Source organism: Electrona antarctica (assembly GCF_951216825.1).
Source record: "Electrona antarctica genome assembly, chromosome: 8".
In the NCBI taxonomy this organism is placed as follows: domain Eukaryota; kingdom Metazoa; phylum Chordata; class Actinopteri; order Myctophiformes; family Myctophidae; genus Electrona; species Electrona antarctica.
This window is the reverse complement of record NC_136789.1, coordinates 20,465,939-20,489,325: the sequence shown is the minus strand read 5'-3', so window position 1 is coordinate 20,489,325 and position 23,387 is coordinate 20,465,939. Positions and strand designations below refer to the sequence as shown.

Here is a 23,387-nt window from a genome sequence, read left to right as displayed (position 1 = left end):
AGGATAAGACTTCATGTTGTATAAGCTACTGTACATGTGTGGACTGCCACGTCCTACTGTGCAGTGTTACTAATGTGGTACCCTCAACAAAGTTTCTTGTTTTGTTTGATCGCTGCACACATTATTTTTACACCGACACACAACAAAATATGATTTAAACATGACACACCTCTGTTCCTGTCCAGGTGGTGGAGCAGGAGGAGTGGGAGGTGGTGCAGGAGGAGGTGTGGGAGGAGGAGCAGGTGGACTACCAGGTTAGTTTGACTCATTCGTCACTGCAGTGGAGAGCAACAAAAATATAGATTTTTGGATATAATGACAGGTATGAATGGTGTCACTCTCTGACTTTTTTTTTTGTCGAAGGAAGTAAAAAGGATCGACCTCACCTTATGTCAATCACGTTTGCACACTGCAGCCGAATATTTCGTCCGTATAAAGTTTTTTGGGACCGGGGTTGATTTTATCTGTTTTCCGCAGCTGTCTAGTGGAGTGTTGGTGACAGGCTGACAGCTAGTGATAGCCTACTACTTTCGGATCTGCAAAACGCAGCGAAAAAACACACCAGTGTGCAACCACCTTAATACACTCGATTTTCTTAAACCACAAATTTGTGGTTTTATAACAGTGGTCTTTGCATTGCTTCAGCCACACAAATCACTGGTGATTTACATAATAATTTGGGAACTATATAAGGTGTACAATTGTAAAGTCCAAATCTACTGGTCAGATCCATGTGGAAGTGCATGTTATGAGTTCAGCTATATACATATAGGCCTACTGTACTGTATGTAGGTACTGTAGGTAGGAGTTTGTATGATACTGGCTGTAATATGTAAAGTGTACAAACGTCCAGCAGGAGGTGCTGTCCCTGGCTATGGCAGTATCGCTGGTGGCTACCCAGGTAAGACTCCCTATCTTATTGCCGCCCTCTCTCCTCCTCACATCATTAAAAGCAACAGTTTTACCCTGAAGAGCAAAGTAGGCTTAAATGATACCCTGCCATACAAGCTCACAAATCACAATGTGTATGTTTTAGCTTTTATATCAGCTACTTTCGGGGAGCAACTGTACGACTTGGCAATATAATTCAGGCTTTAATTATGGCAAGTTGTTTTTCACATCTTTGCAGAGATAATACATCTATTCTAGATGGTTGAATGTGAACATTGTGAGGACAATCAGGTGGTTTAGTGACTAATCAGATTCTTTCTCTTCCTGTTATTGTTTCTTAGGATATGCGGGGGCTGGTCAGAAATGTAAGAAAATGTTCTCTCTCACATTCCCCCCTCTCTCTCTCTCTCTCTCTCTCTCTCTCGTTGACACAAGTAAAAAAATTACTCATGCTCTTATAGTTTTGCAATTTGCATTGTGTCGAAAAAGAAAGATATAAAACTTTAACACCTTATACTGTAGATCAAGGCCAATGTCTTTCTTCTCAATCTCATTATTCTTTTTCCTTCCTGCAGCCAAAGCACAGATGGCAGCCAAGTATGCAGCCATGCAGGCCTTACTGGGATCTGGGGCGTACAGAGGTAACATTATTTAACATCCTCAGTGTTATTTATTTTATTTTAAAGCTGCAATCCATCAAATGTTCTACCGGGAATCCCGCATTTTTCAAGGTTTTAAAGAAGAAAATTCCATTACATTTTCTTTTCTTCTTTTTTTAATATATTATATTATTGATACATTATTGATAAAACTTATATTATCAATTATTGTTTTCGGTTTTGCCATTTATTTGAGGCCCCACTTGCAAGTTGCAATACCATGTAGTTTCCAGCCCACAGGGTCTATACAATTGTCAATGGAAGAGTAGGGATATTGTATCATTGTATCATCAATCATACTCTTCCATGCAGATTTTTTAAAATAACGTTTTATTGAATACACCAAGAGCATACAAATGGAGCCAAAATGGACACGTTCATTGGTTTAATTTATATACTTTCAGAGTTGCATATGGATAAATTAAATCTGCAATCCGTAACTTTTGTATTACCCAGGATTCAAACCCTAGTCTCCCATTTGAGTGTCAAAATGTCTACTGCTGAGCTAAGACAGAAAGTCAACAACATCTCTTTTCAAGCAGTGGTGGTCCTACCGACCACAGTAACATTTATCAATAGAAGAACTACAACCACCACAGTTGTGTTAGTTATATTGTATTTACATATTCATACAAAATGGTTATGGATTGCAGCTTTAACTATAAGTAATTTACTGTGCAAATGATTATTCAACATTACGGTTATGACTATGGTTTGATTTTAACCAGTTCTTACAAGATGAATCGTTTGGTACGCGATTCATTCACAGACATACATACAAAAGCTGTCATTTTGAGAAGTGACCAATGGTTTTCTGTGTTTTGACTGATCTCTTTAGGAGTCGGCAGGAGGAGGAAGTGATTGGCCAAGTGACAGGAAGTGACCTCATTAAAACAGCGATTCCAGAATGTAAAATCTATTACAGAAGCTACTGTTACCATTCAACGTGTTCTGTTTGTTTACCTTGTACAGAAGGTCTCTATCAAATTAAAGACCAAGTTGGACGCTAAGCTGTTAAATTCAACTCCACTGTAATATGTGTTTATTTTATTATTTTTGTGTTGTTTCACCTCACCTGCACTCTCGTGCAGCTATCGGTCAAACCATGAATCCTGCTTTTGAACACTGCTACCCAGAACTCCCTCAGGGCAGTTCCACTGAACACTGCTACCCAGAACTCCCTCAGGGCAGTTCCACTGAACACTGCTACCCAGAACTCCCTCAGGGCAGTTCCACTAGACCTGTCTTCATGCTGAACTGGCGTCTAATGTGCTTCTCTGAGGCTGGGCTTCCATACACATTTCCCAAAGAGTCTCTGCAACATCCTCAACAGAAGATCACAGACACTTGTGATTATAATGTCTACTTGTGTAATGATTGTGTCTAGTTTTCATGTTTAAGCACAAGCAACCAGGCTAATCTGTCCACCTGTGTCTATAGAGACAAAGAGAGGGACAGATGCTGTTTTAGGCCAGGGATCTGTGAAAGTCAGAGAATAATATATGCGAGGGCATTTTATTATGGTGTGACATTTGGTGCAGACCGTTCTCTGATCCCTGACAAACTTCTGTGCTGAAATGAACAGTGTAAATGGGTTAAGGCCCCCATAATGCCTCGACGCTCTGTAAAACTAGAGAGCTCATGCTTCTCAGCTTAATGTATACGCCATCGTATGACAAAGTATAAATCAGGCTTTAGAAGATGGGCTTAAACTGTAGTTGCCACAATGGCAATGGCAATGTCTAACAGCTATTCTACAGTATGTAACGCCAAATGAAGTGCTACTCTTGTTTTACTTACAGTAATGATGTTGTTTAATGTGCCTGACAAGTCTTTTTGTTTGTTCTTTCATTGAATGTGGATTTTATGAGAATTCAGCAGTGTGCTGTAAGAGTGGTAACATCCATCATTACCTGATTATTCAGGGTTTGTGGCTGTTCGAAGTGGCATCATTTTGTAAACCTTGTGCCATTTAAAAAGTATCAGTCTAATCTGTTTTAATTATACTGTATGATATCAAGTATTTTGTAAGCATAGGAGTTGTTTTTTTGGTCCTCATGGGTTTATCATTTTGGAATGATACTCTACTAATAAAGAGGACATGGTGACCTTTGCCTCTGGCTTGTATATTTGCTGTATGTGAAAGCTGTAGATTGAATCGGGCTAAATGAGAGGTAATGATATCACAAGATGCTGGGTTAACATTACCTGCTCTGACTAACATTGGGTTACTGTTGTAACTTGACAAGTTCATGTGTTTACTTAAGAATTTTTAACTTATACTGAAACAGCAGAAAAATACAGTGCTCAGCTATTTAGTCTCATGTTAGGAATGTAAGCAATTTTTAATTGTGTGTATGAGTTTTTTGGCATTTTAACTTGAATGTTTTCTTCAATGATAAAGTGCAAATGATGTGCTTTATTTTATCTTGCCCTGATGATGGGCTGGCATGGATGTAATATGTGATATTGTTTGGGTAAAACATGTTCAGTGTTACTATTAGTGTTACTACTAATATTACTTTCATTGTGAGCTTGCATTTGTGTTTTATACCAACGTTTAGGCCAACTTATGTGTTTAGCAACTACAATACCTGCCATCTATCTGGCCCATGAAGAGAATGATGCACTTTTTTATATGCAATACACTATTTCTGACAATCCTTTCTAAAAAATAAACAATTGACAAATAACAATTGAGTAATGCTGCGTGTTCTCTCTCTCTCTCTCTCACACACACACACACACACACACACACACACACAGCATCTCCCTATCTCTTGCATTGTCTACTGTATCTCTCCTTTCTTCTATCCAGTGACCCTCTGCCTGGTTCTATCCAGTGACCCTCTGCCTGTTTCTATCCAGTGACCCTCTGCCTGGTTCTATCCAGTGACCCTCTGCCTGGTTCTATCCAGTGACCCTCTTCCTGGTTCTTGGTCTGACAGACTGGAGCAGTGTGTGATTCCAGATCGGCTGCCTGCTGACACAGTCTGGGGCTATTCTTAGATTTAATGTGAACTAACTTGCTTAAATGCAGTCCAGAGATACAGTACAGTAAATCTTATTTTACTTACACTTTGAATCTAATAGAGTGTGACGTCTTTACTTTGTTGCTTCTCATGCTTTAACACTAACAGACATACAGTAATGTGCATTGCAGGCTTATACCCACTCACTGCATGATATTCAGATGAGTAATTGGTCTTGTTTTATAGCGTTTCAGTGGCTCTGATCTGGACTGGTTCTCATACTCCTCTCTCCTGGAATGTAATTCTCCCTCTTCATTTCCCTCTTTGTTGTGTGTGGTGAATGAGGCTGCTGTTAAACCAGAGTGGGGTAATTGGGGCATTCATAAAGAGATTATGGCTGTGTGCCTACTTGGGCTGATGAAAAGAGAACTGATTCATGTCAAATTTGTGAGCGTGCACACACACACGCACACACACACACACTCATGCCTGCACACCTTACACAAACTAACTGCACATCAGTGAACATGTGCCATGCCTTTGCAGATAACATGCATATACAGTAAGCATAGTTCTCTACTTCACTTGCAGCCTTGTATGTATGCTATGCAGAGCAAGTAGGAGTGTAACTCTATCTGCCACTTGCCGGGTCTATAAAGCCAAAGGTTAGAAATAGGGTGGTGTGAGGGGGGGTTCTATCCTTGGCTTGGTTTGCTTGGTGACCATGCAGAGGTTGAATGGTTGGATGTCAGTGACCAGAAGGTGACCAACAGACAGAGGGAAACTGACTGGATGTTACCAGCAGGAGACTTGCAGAGGGACACTGTCTGGCTGTCAGTGACCTGCAGAGGGACACTGGCTGGCTGTCAGTGGCCAGTAGAGGGAGACTTGCTGTCAGCGAGCGGTGTAAGAGTGTCTCCCATATTATACTATACAGCCCCAGACTTCATCTGCCCAGGCAGCACATGGAGAACAACCACAGAGGAGGTCATTGTAGGAGATCCAAACAAGCACGCATGAGAGTGACGAGCTCTGCTATTTACTGTCTTTCCGCTAAATCTGTCCCGGCCTGACCTGGGAAAGGGAGGGAGTGAGTGACAGCTGTCCTGTTGGAGTGAAGAGAACTGAACGGGTCCAAATGTCACGACGGGACCAGAGATTCCGCCGAGGAATGAAAGGGAGGTACGATTCCACTGGCATTGTCATTGTAGCGTGTGTGTGTGTGTGTGTGTGTGTGTGTGTGTGATGACAATTATTTGAGTTACTAAAGTCTGATTAGAACCAAGTCCGGTGACTCCTGTCCCTCTCTGCACTATACACATATAGTATTTACACTTCTCTTTTTAAATACTTCCTCCAACAATCACAAATCCAATGTGAGCATGTAGGCCTACATTTTTGCAAATTGTCTTTTTTTGCTGTACCAGAAACGTGCTGGGTCTGTAATGAATACTCAGTAAAATTGAACTTTATTGAACTTTATTGAGAGGATGGCCCCTTGAGATGTCGCATCTCGTTTTCGAGGGGGTCCTATACATACAAAATACAAACAATACAGCAGTGCAAGTACACAGTACTAAAGACACAACATGACATACAGTACAAACACACAGGACATACACATACAGGTACAGTTAGCTTGCTCCCCTTCTCCCACCCCTGACCCCCAACTCGTTTATATATGGAAATAGAGAAAAACAGTACTATAACCAGTAAGAAGTAAACATGTGAGTAAGTAGTATTAGAAGCATGAACAGGTTGTTTGGAGATTTGAAAATAGGGAAGTCCTGAAGCGGCCTAGAGAGGTAGTTGATCTGAGTGAAAGTGGAAGGTTGTTCCAGTCAGATGGAGCTTTGTAGTGGAATGACCTGCGTCCGGATACCGAGAATATTCTGTTGGGAACCATGAGATAGGGGTGTTGTGTGTGTCTAAGTGGGTATGGGGATGTGAATGGTTTCAGGGACTGTTTCAGGTATGAAGGGCAGTTGAGGTGGATGCATTTGAAAAGGAATAGGTACCAGTGGTGTTGCCTTCTAGCCTTGGGCTGCAGCCAGTCAAGTGAGCTGTACAATTGGCAATGGTGGGTTCTGTATGGGCATCTAAGGACAAATCTGCACAAGGAGTTAATACATTAAGTGATCTCATACAGTATTCTACTGTCAGGTGTCCTAGTATTGTGCATGCCCATTATGACAGATGTTTTTAGAGGAAGTCCAGCAGGGAGATAACTGGGAGGCAACCATGATATCATGCGTCACCAGGACATGACATTTGACCTACAACAGTGTGTTATGACATCATTAGCAAGGTTGATATTTTTTCAACCTTGGGTTCTATTGTGTCTGGGGGCCGGCCGGTGCACAGAGCCACGGGAGCAGCAGGGAGTAATAAGGACAGAGATGACAAGTCAAATTCACAGGAATATTTAGACATAGAGTTCAAGAAGATTATTGATGTGAGTCAAGCTTGAATCATAAAACATGCGGTTACAATTCTTTATTTCATGCCTGGATGGATTCTGGTGTTGAGTCTGAGTCCAGATGTTTGCCTAATGGCAGATGTGAGGCTGATTATGTCCCACATCCGTCGCCAAAGGCAAAAACACACACACACACACACACACACACACACACACACACACACACACACACACACACACACACACACACACACACACACACACACACACACAGGAGGACAGAAATAAACGTGCAGCTGACCCTAGACAATGCTTTTTTCCCCTCCTTGATCCCCATTCTTTTCTCAGCAAATAAGAAAGAGCTCTTCTGTTAGATTTGGTATTACGACACACTGTCTGGTAAGGGCCTTCTTTGTCATTCTTTTGGGATGCTCACACTCAAACATGACGTACTGCAATTGAAAGTTCCACTAGAGTTCCTTGTCTTACATCAAAATCCCAGACATATAAATACTTAGTTAAAAAGAAAGACACCAATTGATGCATCCTATCTATAATTAATAAACCCCTGATATGATATATATATCATTAATTAATCACTATATATAATGAATGATATTTGGTTGTCTGTAAACATATTTCATATGAGAGGAACTATGCGTCTCCAACTCTCCATCTCTTCCTCTCCTGACATGAATTTTCAATTGTTGGGCAAAGTTTTTCATTCTCTATTGTGAGCGTAACATGGCCTTACAAGTCTAGGTAAAAGGAAGCATGGACCTTTACTCTGTCCAGGAAGTTGCCTCCCACTCCAAGCGGCAGTGTTGGAGAGATAAGAAAACGGGTTCCAACGGTGCAATATATGGCTTTTATTCGACGGTATTCAGTTTGCAACTTTGCAAGTTTTCAAGCAAGAGGCTTGTATTTGCTGTTCTAGAAGGCTGAACATGAATGCCCTGTTGTTCTGTAGTTAATGAGACCACTGTCATAATGCTTGGAGTTCATAATTATTGTTCCCCCCAGGGCCAATATTCATGAAGGGAATGGACTGTTCCCTTGGCGATTACTTTTCTATTAAGTCATACTGTTTGGTCAGTGGTCACAGATTCTGGTGGGAGTCAATTCATGTGAGACACCATATGACTATGTTTCACATAGTCATAATAAAACTGTACTAATTATATTAGTACTGTCAGTGACATACGGTATGATGTCACTGATAGTTTCTCAACAACAAACACACACTAAATAGGACATGGAAAAACATAGAGAAGATATAGGCTTCTTTTGAGATGCATCATGAGAATGTTTGGAGCATAAGTGATATTTAGCTACATGAAACCTAGCGCCCCTATTCTGGGTCAAACATTCTGAAGTGTGTGTGTGTGTGTGTGTGTGTGTGTGTGCGTGTGTGCGTGCGTGCGTGCGTGCGTGCGTGCGTGCGTGCGTGCGTGGTGCCCTGCACCTCCCTCACTGTTATTATACCCTGTATGTTCCATCATTGATTTCACTCATCTTGGCCTCTTGTTTTTCATATTGTACCGCCACACTGGTGGTTGGAGTCCCTCTGGACTAGTGTGTGTGAGGGTTAGAGTCACACGTATTGAAATAGTTTGTGCATGAGGTGTATTTCAATTCTGAATGGCAAGACTGGCTGTTTGTGCCTGTTGAAGCCACACTGTTGTTGTAGGCAAGGAGGTTCGAGTCAATCTGGTATTATAATCACAATAACATCAATAACGGGATATACATTCTTGACTTTATCAAATATTATATAATGTTGATTATTGTAAGCAGAGAACCTAATTACTTTTGGGGCCACGGAGGGGTGCCCTGGGCGCAGCCAGCACTGATTAGCTACACCTGGCCTATAGGCCACTGCTCCATGGATTTGTCTATACAGAGTGAGATAGTCTACTATGCAGATTATGATGCATTTCTACTTGACCTTAAAAGTAATTATAAAATGTTATATGAAACTGATTATTATTATGAAGCATTATTTATGAGTGCTTAATTCATAAGAAGTGTTGCTAATTTTCTACTCTCATGATCCTCTTCATTTCTCACCTCTGGCTCTGAATACATTTCTTTTTTTTTATAATATTTATTTTATTTGGAAAAAGCAGTACAATAACAGCATTTCTATGCATACATAGGACACAAGTGCAGTTCCCAGGATTTTTTTTTTCACCCCTCTTCCCTCCCTCCCCCCTCCAAGTTACTCCATCTCCAGTGTCTCTGTAACATCCTTGCTTTCTTCAGGACCACATATGGCATCAAGTCAACACTTAACAGGGGCAAAGGGCAATATCGCTTCCATTGTACATTTGTACATTTCAGAAGGAGAAAAAGAGCGGGCAGACAAAAAAAAAGACAAAGACAAAAAACAACAACAACCAAGAAACGAAAGTATTTACAATATTGCTGAGGGGGACAAAAACAAAACAGCTTTGGACTTCGACCATGAGAAGAGGAAGGGCTGAATACATTTCTTAAACATGTTCCATGTTTTTCCTGTACCTTTGTTTATATCCTGTGCTCACTAACGTAGGCTAATTACACCCCAGGGATCAATGAAATCCTACTGTATCTTCATCTTGTCTTACTGTATGTCTCGTCTCTCATGCATATCCTCTGTTTCCCTCAGGTGTTGTGAGTGTGGCTGCATCCTGTCTCACTGGTACTATGAGAGAGATGGTCAGCTCTTCTGTAAGAAGCATTACTGGGCCCGCTACGGAGAGCAGTGCCACGGCTGTAAGGAAGCTATCGCTACTGGACTTGTCATGGTAACCTTTTCATCGTTTACTGTATAACAACAAAGCCGATATGCTGGGGGTATGGGGAGGAATCCATGCCCCTGCTGTTGATGCATCGCAGTTGATAGCAGTTTTTCATATCAAGAAATGTATAGTTGTATAGTACTGGTTAAGAATATTTTAACCATATCTGTTCTCCAGTATGCCTCCACTGTACTACCTAATGAATAATACAAACACCTCATATACTTTATGCAAAATGAGAAAGAAAACTTTTTAATTTCAATGACCGCTATCTCTCTTTTTTATTATTGCAGATCTACAAGCTTGCGAACTTGTCGAGTTGCAAATAGCCGATGTATATATAGGTTACAGTGGTTGAACTGATTTTGGTGCATTATTAACTTTAATTTTGCTGGGGGAACCCCCGGAAACCCCTCAAGGACCCCCGGGGGTCTTTGGACCCCTTTGAGACCCACCACTGTCATAAAACATTCCAACAATAGTCCAGAGTTGTGGACCTTTTGAGCGAAACACCACATCACACAATAGTAAACAACACACTGCACTAAAGTACAGATTAATGGTGAGCTGGTGGGTGCTGCCAATGCATATTAAGTCATAATGACAAAGTGTAAGCAGATTACTTTCTTCTGATTGTCTGAATGTCTGGAAATGTGTGTGAGTGTGTATGTGTGTGCAGGGGGTGTGGGTGTGTTTGGGGTGGAGGTTCCATCTGCCTGTTTTTGCTATAGCGTCTGTGTATGACAAGAGTGTGTGTAAAGGTGAGGGTATGTCAAAACAGCAACAGATATGATCTGAATCATCATATATTGTACAAAAATGCTAACGCACACCGAAGTCCTTGTAGCGGTGCCAGCACAGACAAAAATGAATCCAACGTTTCGGCGGTTAAGCCTTCATTCCCTGAAGCCTTAACCGCCGAAACGTTGGATTCATTTTTGTCTTACCTGCTGTCCTAATAAAATATTGGCACTCTGGCTATTGGCGTGTGCGGCCACCCTCTTGTTTTTTCAAGATTTACTCTACTGAATCATCATATTACCACATTAGAGCCATGGAATGGTTAGGGTCACACCCCACCAAACTAAAAATTGGAAAATATTGTATGCAATTGTGTTACTATAAAATATGGTCTGCTACATCAGCCTTACATATACAACATTTTACATCTTACAAAGGCTTTTGTATTGTGCAAGTAAGCAATATTCAAGTAAAAAGGAAACACTAATTTCCTGGCCCATTTCTCCTGTACTGGCCGGAGTGGCCTCAGTTTGACCTGTACACTAACAATTCACCATAATCAGTCCTAAAACTAACACTATAGTCAGAGAAGAGACTCTATACCACCTGTACAAGTTACTATCCTCTAAACCAGGGGTTCTCAACGTTTTTGGCTGGGGACCCCCGGAATTACTTTGGCCATGTCTCGCAGTGATATTAGTATCGCTACACAAGGCTAAGGTTTCATAACCTGACTCCGCAGCAGAGAGTACACTGGGTTCCCCCCTCCTGCAGGAGGGGGGAAATGAAATGATTACTATATTTACCCAGGGTATCTGGGCTAAGCTCAAGAACTTGTTTCCAGCCAGGCCCTGCTCATAGAACATTTCATCGTAGTGGTTCAATGCCTTGTTCAAGGGCACTTCAGCGGTGGTAATTTTAACGTGTCGGACCGCTGATTCGAACTGGCGACCTTCCGGTATCAAGACCGCTCTGCTATCCGTTCGGCCACCGCTGCCACTAAACCCAGTGTACTCTCTGCTGCCCCATCTGGCGGAGTCAAGTTAAAGTTTTCACTGCCCTAAACCTAAATGGTTAGGTTATACAGGTATACTCAAATAGTAGCAAATTGATTACATATTGATGTCCAAATCAAAAAGATTATTGATCATACACAACCATTGGTGGACAGTAATGAGGTAGGCCTACATACAGTACATTATAATAGAAAAATAAAATTGTATCTGTATTTTACTTGAGTGAGTGTTTGCTTTTTAGAATTGTAGACGTCACTCTATTTTTGTAACTCATTTCTAGGAAGAGAACTTACACACAATACCACAATCTCTATTTAATTTAATTTTTTGAAAAATAGCGAACGAATACAGGAACACTTGCCCCAAAACTCGTGACTCGCCCCGGGTCTAATCCGGTAGTCTAATCAGGTAGGCTATTCCTAAACGTAACCTCAGTAAAACTATGCCTAAAACAAACCTTATTCCTAAATGTAACCTCAGTAAAACTATGCCTAAAACAAACCTTATTCCTAAATGTAACCTCAGTAAAACTATGCCAAATTCAAACCTTATTACTAAATGCAACCTCAGTAAAACTATGCCTAAAACAAACCTTATTCCTAAATGTAACCTCAGTAAAACTATGCCAAATTCAAACCTTATTACTAAATGCAACCTCAGTAAAACTATGCCTAAATACCTATAGTCTTATTCCTAAACTTAACCCCAGTACAACTGCATAATCCTAAACTCGTTCCTAAGGATAATCTCAGTAAAACGAGTACTGTAGTTGAGTAGCCTGCCCTATACAGTATGAACTGGACCTCACTCTCACAACTATCCAAACTCAAGCCTTGCAATTAGTACATCTATTACAATGTGTAAACTAAAGCCAACTACTGCTGTATGTTCAGAAGCTTCCTTCCTCTTTGCTTCCTCAATGTGACAATAAATACTGTTTTTTATCTTTAACTGTTAAGTGGAGGATATCCCTGTGGAAACACCCTGACAGTATCAGGCCTTGAAGCCTTTAATCTACACAAAGAACTTGCATAATTCAAAGTTTTATTTGCATTTTTGCAAATCAGGCCAAGCCTGCCCTATTTTCTTTGGCTTTATTGTTGCTTTCATCTATTTTTCTTTGAGGAAGTTCATTATATTTCTCAGAAAGAGGCCAGTCTGATGAGTCTGTGGGTTCATTCTTCAGTAGGCCTATGTAGCAATATTGAGAGTTCACATTTGGCTCACAATCTTTGCTTTTTAACTCCTTTCTGTCTGAAATCTAAATAGCTCTAAATAGAGGATTAGTGAGAGGTCAATGTGGGGAGTGGGGACTTAACATTTTGTTTGTTTGTTTGTTTGTTTGTTGTCTTGAATAAACATATATATTTTCTTCATATAACGCGTTATATGTTTATGCATCTGGATGTTGCCACGTCCCAGAAAGGACGCACTGTGATTGCCTGGTAGCGTTCTCAATGGGCATTGTTGGTACCGTAAATGTATAAACAAATCTGCGGAGCGCTGCCCTGGGCGCAATCATAACTGCGGTGTCAATCGCAATTTATGTTAGGTACTGTGTAATTAAAATCATGTTTTGGATTTTGTTATTTAACCATCTACCGGTATATAATATTTTCACTCCTTTCTTTGTCTTCCATCTTTGTTCTCACTGTCCACATTCCACACACGTATACGGTAGATTAAAATGATGTAATATGCTATTATAAAGCAGGCAGGGCCAAACTCATCTGTATGTCTGTACTCTGTATGTACTCTGTATGCCAATCTCTCTCCTCCCTGCTCTTTCCGTTGTGTTATGTCATCCTTCCTGTCTGTGTGTTCACTGTGTGTAGGTTGCTGGAGAGCAGAAGTTCCACCCCGAGTGTTTCACATGTAAGAGTTGTGAAATGTTCATTGGAGATGGAGAAACCTACACACTGGTACAGCACTCAGAGCTCTACTGGTTAGTATAACCTCAGTGTTCACTGTTCATTCTTTCTCCCCCCCCCCCCCCCCCCCCCCCCCCCCACACACACACACACACACACACACACACACACACACACACACACACACACACACACACACACACACACACACACACACTTTTGTAATTTTGTCACTGCTGACCCCTACTGGTTGGTGTCTGAACTGGTCAGTCCTTAATTGGTAAAGAAACCATGTTCCTCCTTCAAGCTGCTTCTTTATGCCTGGCTGCCTGCCACTGAGGAGCTTCATTACCCATGCTAACGGGCATCCTTGATCAACCTGCAAGAGTCGCTGGTGCAGCGTCAACGTTACCCAGTGTTACTCTGACAAATGGACCCATGCATCGGGGGCATTTGGGGCCCACAGAGATACTGTAAAATGAATTGTGTAGGAACATGGGTCAAATGGAGGAGAGACGTGTCTGTCTTACACAATGCCATCCCATGTCCACAATATCACCTAGTAGCATAAACTGTAAAATCCTGAGTAATGTAACAATAGACATTTTACACTCTCAGTGTTAAACATTGAGGATGTTGCTGTGTACACTGGTATACTTCTGTATATCAGAGGCTAAAATAGGAGAGAAATAGAGATGGTAAACCGCCTCTACGTGTCTGTCTGCCATGCAGTGGCCACTGTTTCTGCCAGGGCAAAGCATCTTCTGAGAGTGAGACAGCATCGCCACTGCCCAGGAGTCCCCACTTGGTGGCGCTAGTGTCACTCCCTCCCCGTGCTGATGGCAGACGAGGGCTGAATGTGGCCACAGAGATTAGCCAGGAGAAATGGCCTCTGGTCACCGTGACAGAGTGAGTTCTCTGCCTATGCTTTATTTGTCTCAATTGTCTGAATGTGAATGTGTGTGTCTAAACTTGAAGGGAATGTAGACCACATTGCATTCTGTCAAGAAACGGCAGGATATGAAACATATTCTCATATGACATATGTATATAAAATAGATACCATATATGTGTATGGAAAATTAAAGTCCCTCAGAGGTTCTTAACATGAAATGTCGGTGGATTGGAATTTACTACTAGTCTCACATAGCCAGTTGATCAGAGATCTCCGCTTACCAATACATCTGGTGACATCTATAGCTGCTAGAATAACCTCTCTGTCCCTGTTCACTATTCCTCAGCCTGGACCCAACCGTCCTCGGTACCGACCTGCTGAACTCCATCCACAACGGGGACCGTGTGCTGGAGGTGAACGGCATCCCTCTCCGCAATGTCTCCCCGGACGAGGTACTGTAGCCTAAGATCCATTAACATTGATGCTCTGTTAGGTACACAACAATATCCTGTCATGTTGAATTAATACTGAGGTTTGTATTGTGTAGTACAGTGGTGAGAGACATGAGAAAGAGGATAACATGTTGAATTAATACTGAGGATTGTATTGTGTAGTACAGTGATGAGAGACATGAGAAAGAGGATAACATGTTGAATTAATACTGAGGATTGTATTGTGTAGTACAGTGGTGAGAGACATGAGAAAGAGGAGAACAGAGTATAAACGGCAGAGCCACTCTACCAAATGCAAAGCAATATCACTACAATAAATGGTTTCATTTTGATGATGTCTGTAGTAGATGACTAGGCCTACATTGGTCTGTGGCCGCTGTCCGTCCACTTCTAGATCATGTCTGTGATCCAGGACACGAACAGACCACTGCAGCTGACCATAGAGCACAACCCTCCGCCTGCTGTAGAGACCAGCAGCTCCGGCTGTCCCCAGGACACCGACGCCACCCGCCCTGACCATGATAGCCTCAGTGGAACCCCCAAACTCCCCAGCGTGGAGGAGGAGGAGCCTAGTCCTGGTGAGGAAATGCACAAGCCAATCAGGATGTCTGCCCTAGTATCACCTCAGCATCAAGGAACAATGGAGAGGCGTTCCAGACATATCCTGTAAGTGTAAGATTTCTGACTCTTTCATGTGTTACTTGACAAAAAATTACACTATTCAGCTATCACAGTGAGCACGTAATATTGGGAAGGCCTGTTTTTTGTTTTGTTTTTAACCATTCATGCAATACCTCTTGTCAACCAGTGTCTGATCACAAGATCTAAAGGTGACAGGTCTCCAATCACTGGCAATCAGCACAGTTGTGCTACTTATATCGGGGCATACATATCAATATATTGCAGCTTTAAATGTAACAGATCAAAAGACTTGGGTAGCAAAGGTTTCACCGTGAAAATATTGTGTGCTTGTCACTGTCTTGCCACTGTCAGTCACTTACAACATACATTTCTGTTTCCTGTCTCTCTGTTAGGCGTAGCTGTAGTATAGACAAGTGTCCCCTCTTGCCTGGCGCCATGCCTCTTCTGTCCCAACGCAGGGACATGGTGCGCTCAGAATCGTTGCGTGTGGACACTGGAGACAGGAGTCACCGCATCTTCAGGTCCTCAGACCTCATCCACGGTGAGGTGCTCGGCAAGGGCTTCTTCGGACAGGCTATCAAGGTACTACTGGCACAGAACGGTGCTGTTGGGAAGCCATGGCTCTAATTTTCAAGATATACATGCAATTTCCACCTGAGATAATCATGTAATTTTCAGGTAACACACCGAGAGACTGGAGAGGTGATGGTGATGAAAGAGCTCATACGTTTTGACGAGGAGACACAGAAGACCTTCTTAAAGGAGGTAGGTAGCTTATCGAGAAAGGATGAGGGGTTTGGAACTCTCAAACCTCAAGATGGTAAACAGCCCAACAGCAGTTCAGCATCTTAAATTTTAATAGGCAAACACATTTGAGGCTGAATGTTTAAAGTCGCACGCACGCACGCACGCACGCACGCACGCACGCACGCACGCACGCACGCACGCACGCACACACACAAATATCTAGGTAGGTAGACAGAATATATCTAGCCTATGTTCTGTAGCCTATATAAAGTTCAGAAATGTAACTTTGGTTGATTATTTAATTTTCTCCCCTTTAATAATACCAATTGGTATTGTATTTTATATAGTTTTTATCATTCATTAGTCACCTTTCCAACGAGGTACAGGTTGTAAGGACCAGGCATTCGTGGAATGAGAAACACAGCTAAACTTGTGGGTAGCACCCCCAAAAGTTGCTTAGTGGATTGGATGATTGCACTAAAAAAAACACATATTGGCCATTTTTACACTTGATTAATTTTACACTCAGTGTTGGGGAACTCAGTAGCGTGTGGATGTGTATGTCTGTATGATTCCTCTACATTTGTACAGGTGAAGATGATGCGTTGTCTGGACCACCCGAATGTCCTCAAGTTTATTGGTCTCCTTTATAAAGACAAGCGGCTAAACTTCATCTCAGAATATGTGCAAGGAGGAACTCTCAGGGAGACTATTCAAAAGATGGTGAGGCTGGTTTTCATCTTCATCCATGTATTATCAATATAGTTTTGAGCAATATGGTATGACATACAGGTATATTCTTTTCATCTGAAGGACAGTGATTTTTCCTGGAATATGAGAGTGAGTTTTGCCAAAGACATAGCAGCAGGAATGGTGAGACATTCCTCCATTCCTACCTATTACTCTAAAAACTAATAATATGGTTATCGCTAAACTGATGCTTCACGTACTACAGTATGTTCCGTTTTCCATCTTTCTTTCTCAGGCATATCTACACTCCATGAATGTCATCCACCGTGACCTGAACTCGCACAACTGCTTGGTCAGAGAGGTAGTGTACTGCACTAAGGTTCCATTTATATCTTGCTGTAAGAAAATACTTTATTTTTGTCAAACGATTTTCTTCAAGACACTTCACCCCTAATTGCTCCCCACCGAGAACTCTTCTGAGCCATCTGAGCAGCTATCTTCTGAGTGAATTTAGTGAAACTGTTCACTTTTCCTTCTGTCTTTAGAACCAGAGTGTGGTGGTGGCAGACTTTGGCCTGGCCAGGCTGGTGAAGGAGGAGAGGTGTCAGGGTAGGGCCCCCACTCTGCAGAGACCCCCCGCAGGGAGTGGGAGACTGACAGAGCTCCGAAGACCAGACCGCAGGAAACGCTACACTGTGGTGGGGAACCCCTACTGGATGGCCCCTGAGATGATCCATGGTGATTATTGTTATTAGCTCCCACTAGAGGGCGCTGTTTCACAATGTACGGCCAATTGCCATTTGGCATTTCCACAAAAATAGCCTTTCAGCAGTAATAAATATCAAGATGAATCACTGTGATGTTCTGGGTTTGAATCTGGCTCATGATTTATGTTGAGTGGCATGGCTGATGGCTTTACTCCAGAAAATTAAGAAAATAGATGGTACTCATTGAATTGGGATAAATAAAAGTCTTGGTTGACAGCATCCTAAGCAAATCATGAGTTAAGTAATGAAAAGTAGAAAAGTAGAAAAAACTTGTAGCGCATGCTAATCATCATACATGTTACCTTCTTCTCTGCTGTGCACCTCCAGGGAAAAGCTATGATGAACGAGTCGACATCTTCTCCTTTGGCATCATGATATGTGAGGTAGGACCACTTGACATCAGAGGCAATGTTTCATTTATGTATTTAAAATGTAAGAATTTAGCAGATGCTCTTGTCCAGTGGGACTTTGAAGCCAATCACATAGAATTGGGATTCCAGTTAAACATTAAACCTCGATCTGTCTATCTATGCTATCTACATTTAAAGAGACTTTAGTCTCAATGTGGTTTTTACTGGTTAAATAAAGGTTAAAAAAGTAGAATTGTAGAAAACAATACTGTATAGTGTATACTGTATGCAAACTGATTAAAAGAAAAGCTCTGTTACTTTTTCAAAGTATACTGTAGAAAACCCCACCACTCTGTTTGCCTCGTTTGGCGGTGGGTGGAGATACTAATTTGGCACACCTGTGGCTATAGGTAGGAGCCACACAAACATTTGCTTGTCTCACTGGAGAGGTGCTGGGGGACACCACAGCTCCGATGTGCAAAGTTGGTGCATTATTTGAAGATCATCACCTCTATCATCATCATATCATGTCACTCATCGTTTCATTGCCATCTGCACTGTAAAACCTAAATAAACTGCTGTGACTCTTGATTACTGCCTGGTCTGTGGCCCTTCATGATCTAACAGGCATGCTGGTGTAGAGGTATATAATATAAGTATAGCCAGCAAAGGTCCCTTTTATCAGACAAAGATCTTTTTCAATACAGATAAACACAATTTGTTAGAATTGAGTTCAGCGAAAGGAAAGGTTGATTATCAAAATGCACATTTCATTCTACTGTGTATAAACTATTAAAAACATCCCTAAGTTGAATATTTTCACAGTTGCATCGTGCCCATCTGTCACTGTGTCTCTCAAGATAATAGGCAGAGTGAGTGCAGACCCTGACTTCTTACCTCGGAGCTCAGACTTCGGGCTGAATGTCAATGGTTTTCTGGAACACTTGCACCCTCCAGACTGCCCTGCTGCCTTCCTGCCCGTAGCTGCCCTGTGCTGTGACCTGGAGGCAGATACACGGTACAACATTCATTCTCATTCTCAAAATCTTTCATTTAAATGAATACCAGTTTGATACAGTTTACTTTGCATTGGTTAATACTGTATATAAACCCACAGAGTGTCCATATTTTGGGCATGTCATCTACAGTAAGTCTTTCAAATGTTCAAAAAGAGTGAAAATAGCTGACCTGCAAGCTCACAAGATGTTGCTTTTTGCTCAACACCACAGATCTTTGAGTTTGTATCTCGTATTATCATTATTTGTCACATGCTTCTTTCTTTCTCTCCTCAGTCCATCCTTTGTGAAACTGGACGAGTGGCTAGAGAACCTACTGATGCATTTGGACATTGGCCTGCCTGTGCTGTCTGAGCTGGAGCACCACTGCAGGGCCTTCTGGAAGAGCTGCAATCACCAACACCTCCAACACACCGTCTCATCCGACCACAACCAGCAAAACGACAGCTCTGACCCCAGTCTTATTTCAGATGACTCCAGTAGTCACATACAGCCTGGCTGTGGTCTCGCTGAACTGTCACAGCATCGAGACGAGAACATCACACTCAACCACGATCGTCCAGGCGCCAGACAGCATCAGCACAGCCACAGAGACACTCAAAGCAATGGCAACCACGCCTGCTTGAACGGCGGCCATGAGGACTGCTCACAACCCAAGAACCACGACTGCTCTAAAGGTCACCTGATGTCCATTGGTGGAGATTCAAACAAAGAGCAGTGTGAAACATTTGAACACAAAGGCCACTCAGAGCATCCAATGCTCCAGCCGGAAGCCTCTCAGTTGCAGCAGGTCCGCAGCCCTCTGCCGGGCCGCCCTAACAGGCCCAGGAGAATATGCAGGGTTTTGTGGGACAGAACCACAGAGGATAGCTCGTTTCTCTGAGGGCTAAAGCCCGATTTATACTTTGTCATACATACACCGCTGCCACAGACCAACAATAGCCAATGTATAGCTTTAATATAGATCGGCTATTTTGGGTATTTTGGGAGCATAACATTAGGCACAAAGTTACCTCAGATAGATAAAGACATGTGCAACGTTACGCCAGCCACGTCAGTTAAAACACATTCTGTTAAAACACATTCTTGTTGAATATAGATGTTGAACACTGCTGTCACACAACACTTTATCACTGAAGCATAAACTAGGCTTTAGTGGAGGCCAGCTTTACCAGTTTAGTTTTATAATCGACTGACTGTGGGGTGAAAGTGTATTGCTTTCTCAAAGACACCTTTTCAAATAAAAGGTCATATTAATGACATCAGTATACCGTAAATGCATTTAATATAAACATGTTTTAGAAGGTAAAACAACAAGGAATGTGTATGCATTTGTGTTTGTCTTCTAACACTGCTGCTCTGTAGTGTAAACCAATATATGCCTTGATTAAAAGCTGTGAAAATACTGCACTTTATAAAGCTGCACAATTTGGATTCAGAAAGCCTTCTTTGATGGCCCTGTATCTGTATTTTAGTCAATATCAAAAATATTGGAGGAATGTTTTAATGTTAAACACTTGGAATAATACATTTTCTTTAACAAATACAAGGGAAAGATATTTTAATGGCATTGGGTTTACCAATTAAGCTGGTTAGCTGCTAGCCCAGATCCCTAGAGTAGAGTAGAATATGTGTGCTAATAAAAAGTATAGAGATCAAAGATTATTGGTGGTGCACAAAATAATGTGGTAGCCAGCCATGCTAAGAATGTGGATGTTTACATATTTGGGAATTGACCAAAATTGATGACTGACATTCAGCTGTTTACACGAGTATTATGCAACTCCATCTTTTTGTCCCATGTGCAGCTTTGGTTGGTGTCTAAATGAATTGATGAGAACCAAAAGATTGGTCCCAATAGAGCAATATTTTGTTTAATATATTGGACACAGCCTTTATGTTAAACCCAGCATTTGTATCTGTGAAACCAGCCCACAACCACTGAGTAATGCAAAGATTTGCTATGTAGTCATGTGACATGTGTTGCATGTCATCCACTCTCTGAAATAATTGTCGCTTAAAGATCCACACCAAATATGCGTTTTCTATTTGCTGATACATTAATCAGTTTTAAATTATACCACTTAAGCACAAACATGACAATGTTGGCTGCATGCTGATAAGACAACTTCAAAGGCCCTAACTACATGGACTATAGATTACCGGTATCTATTTTCTTAAATATAATTTGGCCCACATGTAAATAGACGAAATAATAATAATCTTATATGGTCCCTCCTCCCTCTTTCACCCACACAAATTGTTGTTAGGTTAAATAAAAAGCACCAAGTTAATTTAACCAATTATTGTCAATTTTCAATGGTGTAACCTGTTTTTCCACAAGATTAAGATATTTGATTTGATGAATCATGAAACGTGTAAAAAACTACTGCAGTGTATTTATTATTATTTTTGGTGAGGTTTTCTCATTACATATGTGAGACAAAAATTGACAAAAAATAGACTCATAATATTCAATATTTCACACCATTTAACATTTCCAGGCGCATTCTGTAATTTTCATTTAAAAAAATGGTTTAAATGATATTTCAAATGACATGATGAAACCCACATGACACATATTCTTTTTAAATAATACAAAATCACATTAAAAAAACCTAAAAGATTTTTTCTTTTAATGTGTCATCTTGCCAGTTGCCACTATAGCTATCACTGATCCATGATAGGCTAGCCAGCAACAGGTGGGTAATTGGCTCAGTGGCAGTGCACTGAGTAGCGGAGTGGACTACAGTACACTATACACTAAAGACTACAGCACCACTCTGCGACGTCACAGGAGGACGATCTGTCACGTTTTTCATGCGCTGTTAATACTGTATGTATGTTATACACTGTCTTACAATTTGAACTTGAATGCTATTGCTATTGCTTTATTGCGTGGGTAGCTTTGTGTGAGCAACCTTACCTTTTGCATTTCGCATTGAACAGACAGACACAAGTCACTTTATTTCTCGCTGTGTGAACACCAGAGGGCTCGTCATCATTCATCGATGGACCACATGTCGTCCCCCGTCCGGTTCCCCAAACAGAAAAAAGGTAACACACAAGGGAAATCATGGTTCCCTATTAAAGGGAATCATGATTTCATTCTAACGGGATTAGTGGGATTTGCAAATACGGTCTATTGTATTGCTGAATGGTGTAATCTCTGAACAACAAGAACAAAGTTGTTGTTAATTAGCCTAATACATGAATCAATTCCATGCTTGATTAGGCCTACATGATAACTGTTCAATATTTTTGATAGCACTTTTCAGGTGTGTTATTTTCGTTAGATTCTTGCTTAAGCATTGTGATTTTGTATTTATTGAACACATTAAAAGATTCAAGATCCAAAATGTCTCATATAGGAGAAACTATGGAAGCTACACAAGAGCAACATGATTATATAGGTTCCTCAACATTGTGGCAACAATAACAGAAGCATCAATAATAAAATAATAACAGCTACTGTCTACAACTACCTCCCTTCTTCCCCTGTCATCTCTACACCACAGCCTGCTTAGAGAAGGTAGGCCATATTATAGCCTGTGTGTGTGTGTGTGTGTGTGTGTGTGTGTGTGTGTGTGTGTGTGTGTGTGTGTGTGTGTGTGTGTGTGTGTGTGTGCGCGTGCGTGCGTGCGTGTGTGTGTGTGTGTTAAACCATAAGAAGCTAGGCTAAGCCTACTGCAAAGCTTTGTGGGTAATCTGACAGGTGGATGACAAGTGTTGATCAGACTGACTGACAGACAGACCAGACGGACAGACACAGTGACAGACAGACGGACAGACACAGTGACAGACCAGACGGACAGACACAGTGACAGACTGACGGACAGACCCCACTGCTCTTTACAAGATCGAAACAGAGGAACCCTATAATGAAACTATATTGGGCTAGAATCAGCTGTATAGTCTATACCTCCTTTAATAGGAGGTGTGTGTGTGTGTGTGTGTGTGTGTGTGTGTGTGTGTGTGTGTGTGTGTGTGTGTGTGTATAGAAGCTTGGCCAACATCTCCACTGCAACATGTTGTTTTGTAGACTCACCCAGTATAGTAGTGTCACACTGGAATCTAATGAAAAGTTTGGACGTTTCCAAGGGCCATGTCAGTGGCTAACGATGGCACTGTTGCGTGATTGACGGGGAGCAGTCAGTGTGATATTGTAATAAATGATATTGTCATGGGGATCAGATATCTATAACCACCCCCCCTTTTATGTAAGCGGTTCAGCAGTTAACCACTTAACACTATTTCAAAAATATCTCAAATAGATGTAGTTATAGTATAATTTGTTCTCCGCATTTGACCCATATCTCTTGGAGCGGTGAGCCGCAACCAAGGAGCGGTGAGCTGCAGCCGTGCCGCGCTCGGGAATCATTTGATTAGTTGATACAGTTATGGTTAGAGAGTGAATTATAACCATACAATGTGACTTATTTTTGAGTGGTGCAACCACTCCCTTACGGAGCTATG

General features: G+C 41.5%; 1 protein-coding gene and 1 long non-coding RNA gene across 3 annotated transcripts; both read left to right on the top strand.

The window, feature by feature from the left end:
• Positions 1-187: 187 nt before the first annotated feature.
• Positions 188-2,574, top strand: LOC306927413. 2 transcript variants are annotated; one of them, XR_013790508.1, is made up of 5 exons: positions 188-254; positions 857-901; positions 1,233-1,256; positions 1,467-1,532; positions 2,389-2,574. It is a non-coding gene; the product is annotated as an uncharacterized lncRNA (long non-coding RNA). The 2 variants fall into 2 exon arrangements; XR_013790509.1 differs by having other exon boundaries at positions 213-254; positions 854-901.
• Positions 2,575-5,268: 2,694 nt separating this feature from the next.
• On the top strand, positions 5,269-21,435 carry LOC306927689 (LIM domain kinase 1-like). The gene is made up of 15 exons (XM_079507516.1): positions 5,269-5,704; positions 9,592-9,730; positions 13,317-13,426; positions 14,085-14,261; positions 14,594-14,699; positions 15,094-15,365; positions 15,734-15,923; positions 16,020-16,106; positions 16,680-16,811; positions 16,902-16,961; positions 17,074-17,139; positions 17,324-17,516; positions 17,873-17,928; positions 18,756-18,913; positions 19,188-21,435. The coding sequence occupies exons 1-15, from the start codon at positions 5,661-5,663 to the stop codon at positions 19,792-19,794; spliced, it is 2,397 nt and encodes a 798-aa protein (XP_079363642.1). The 5' UTR covers positions 5,269-5,660; the 3' UTR covers positions 19,795-21,435.
• Positions 21,436-23,387: the final 1,952 nt, after the last annotated feature.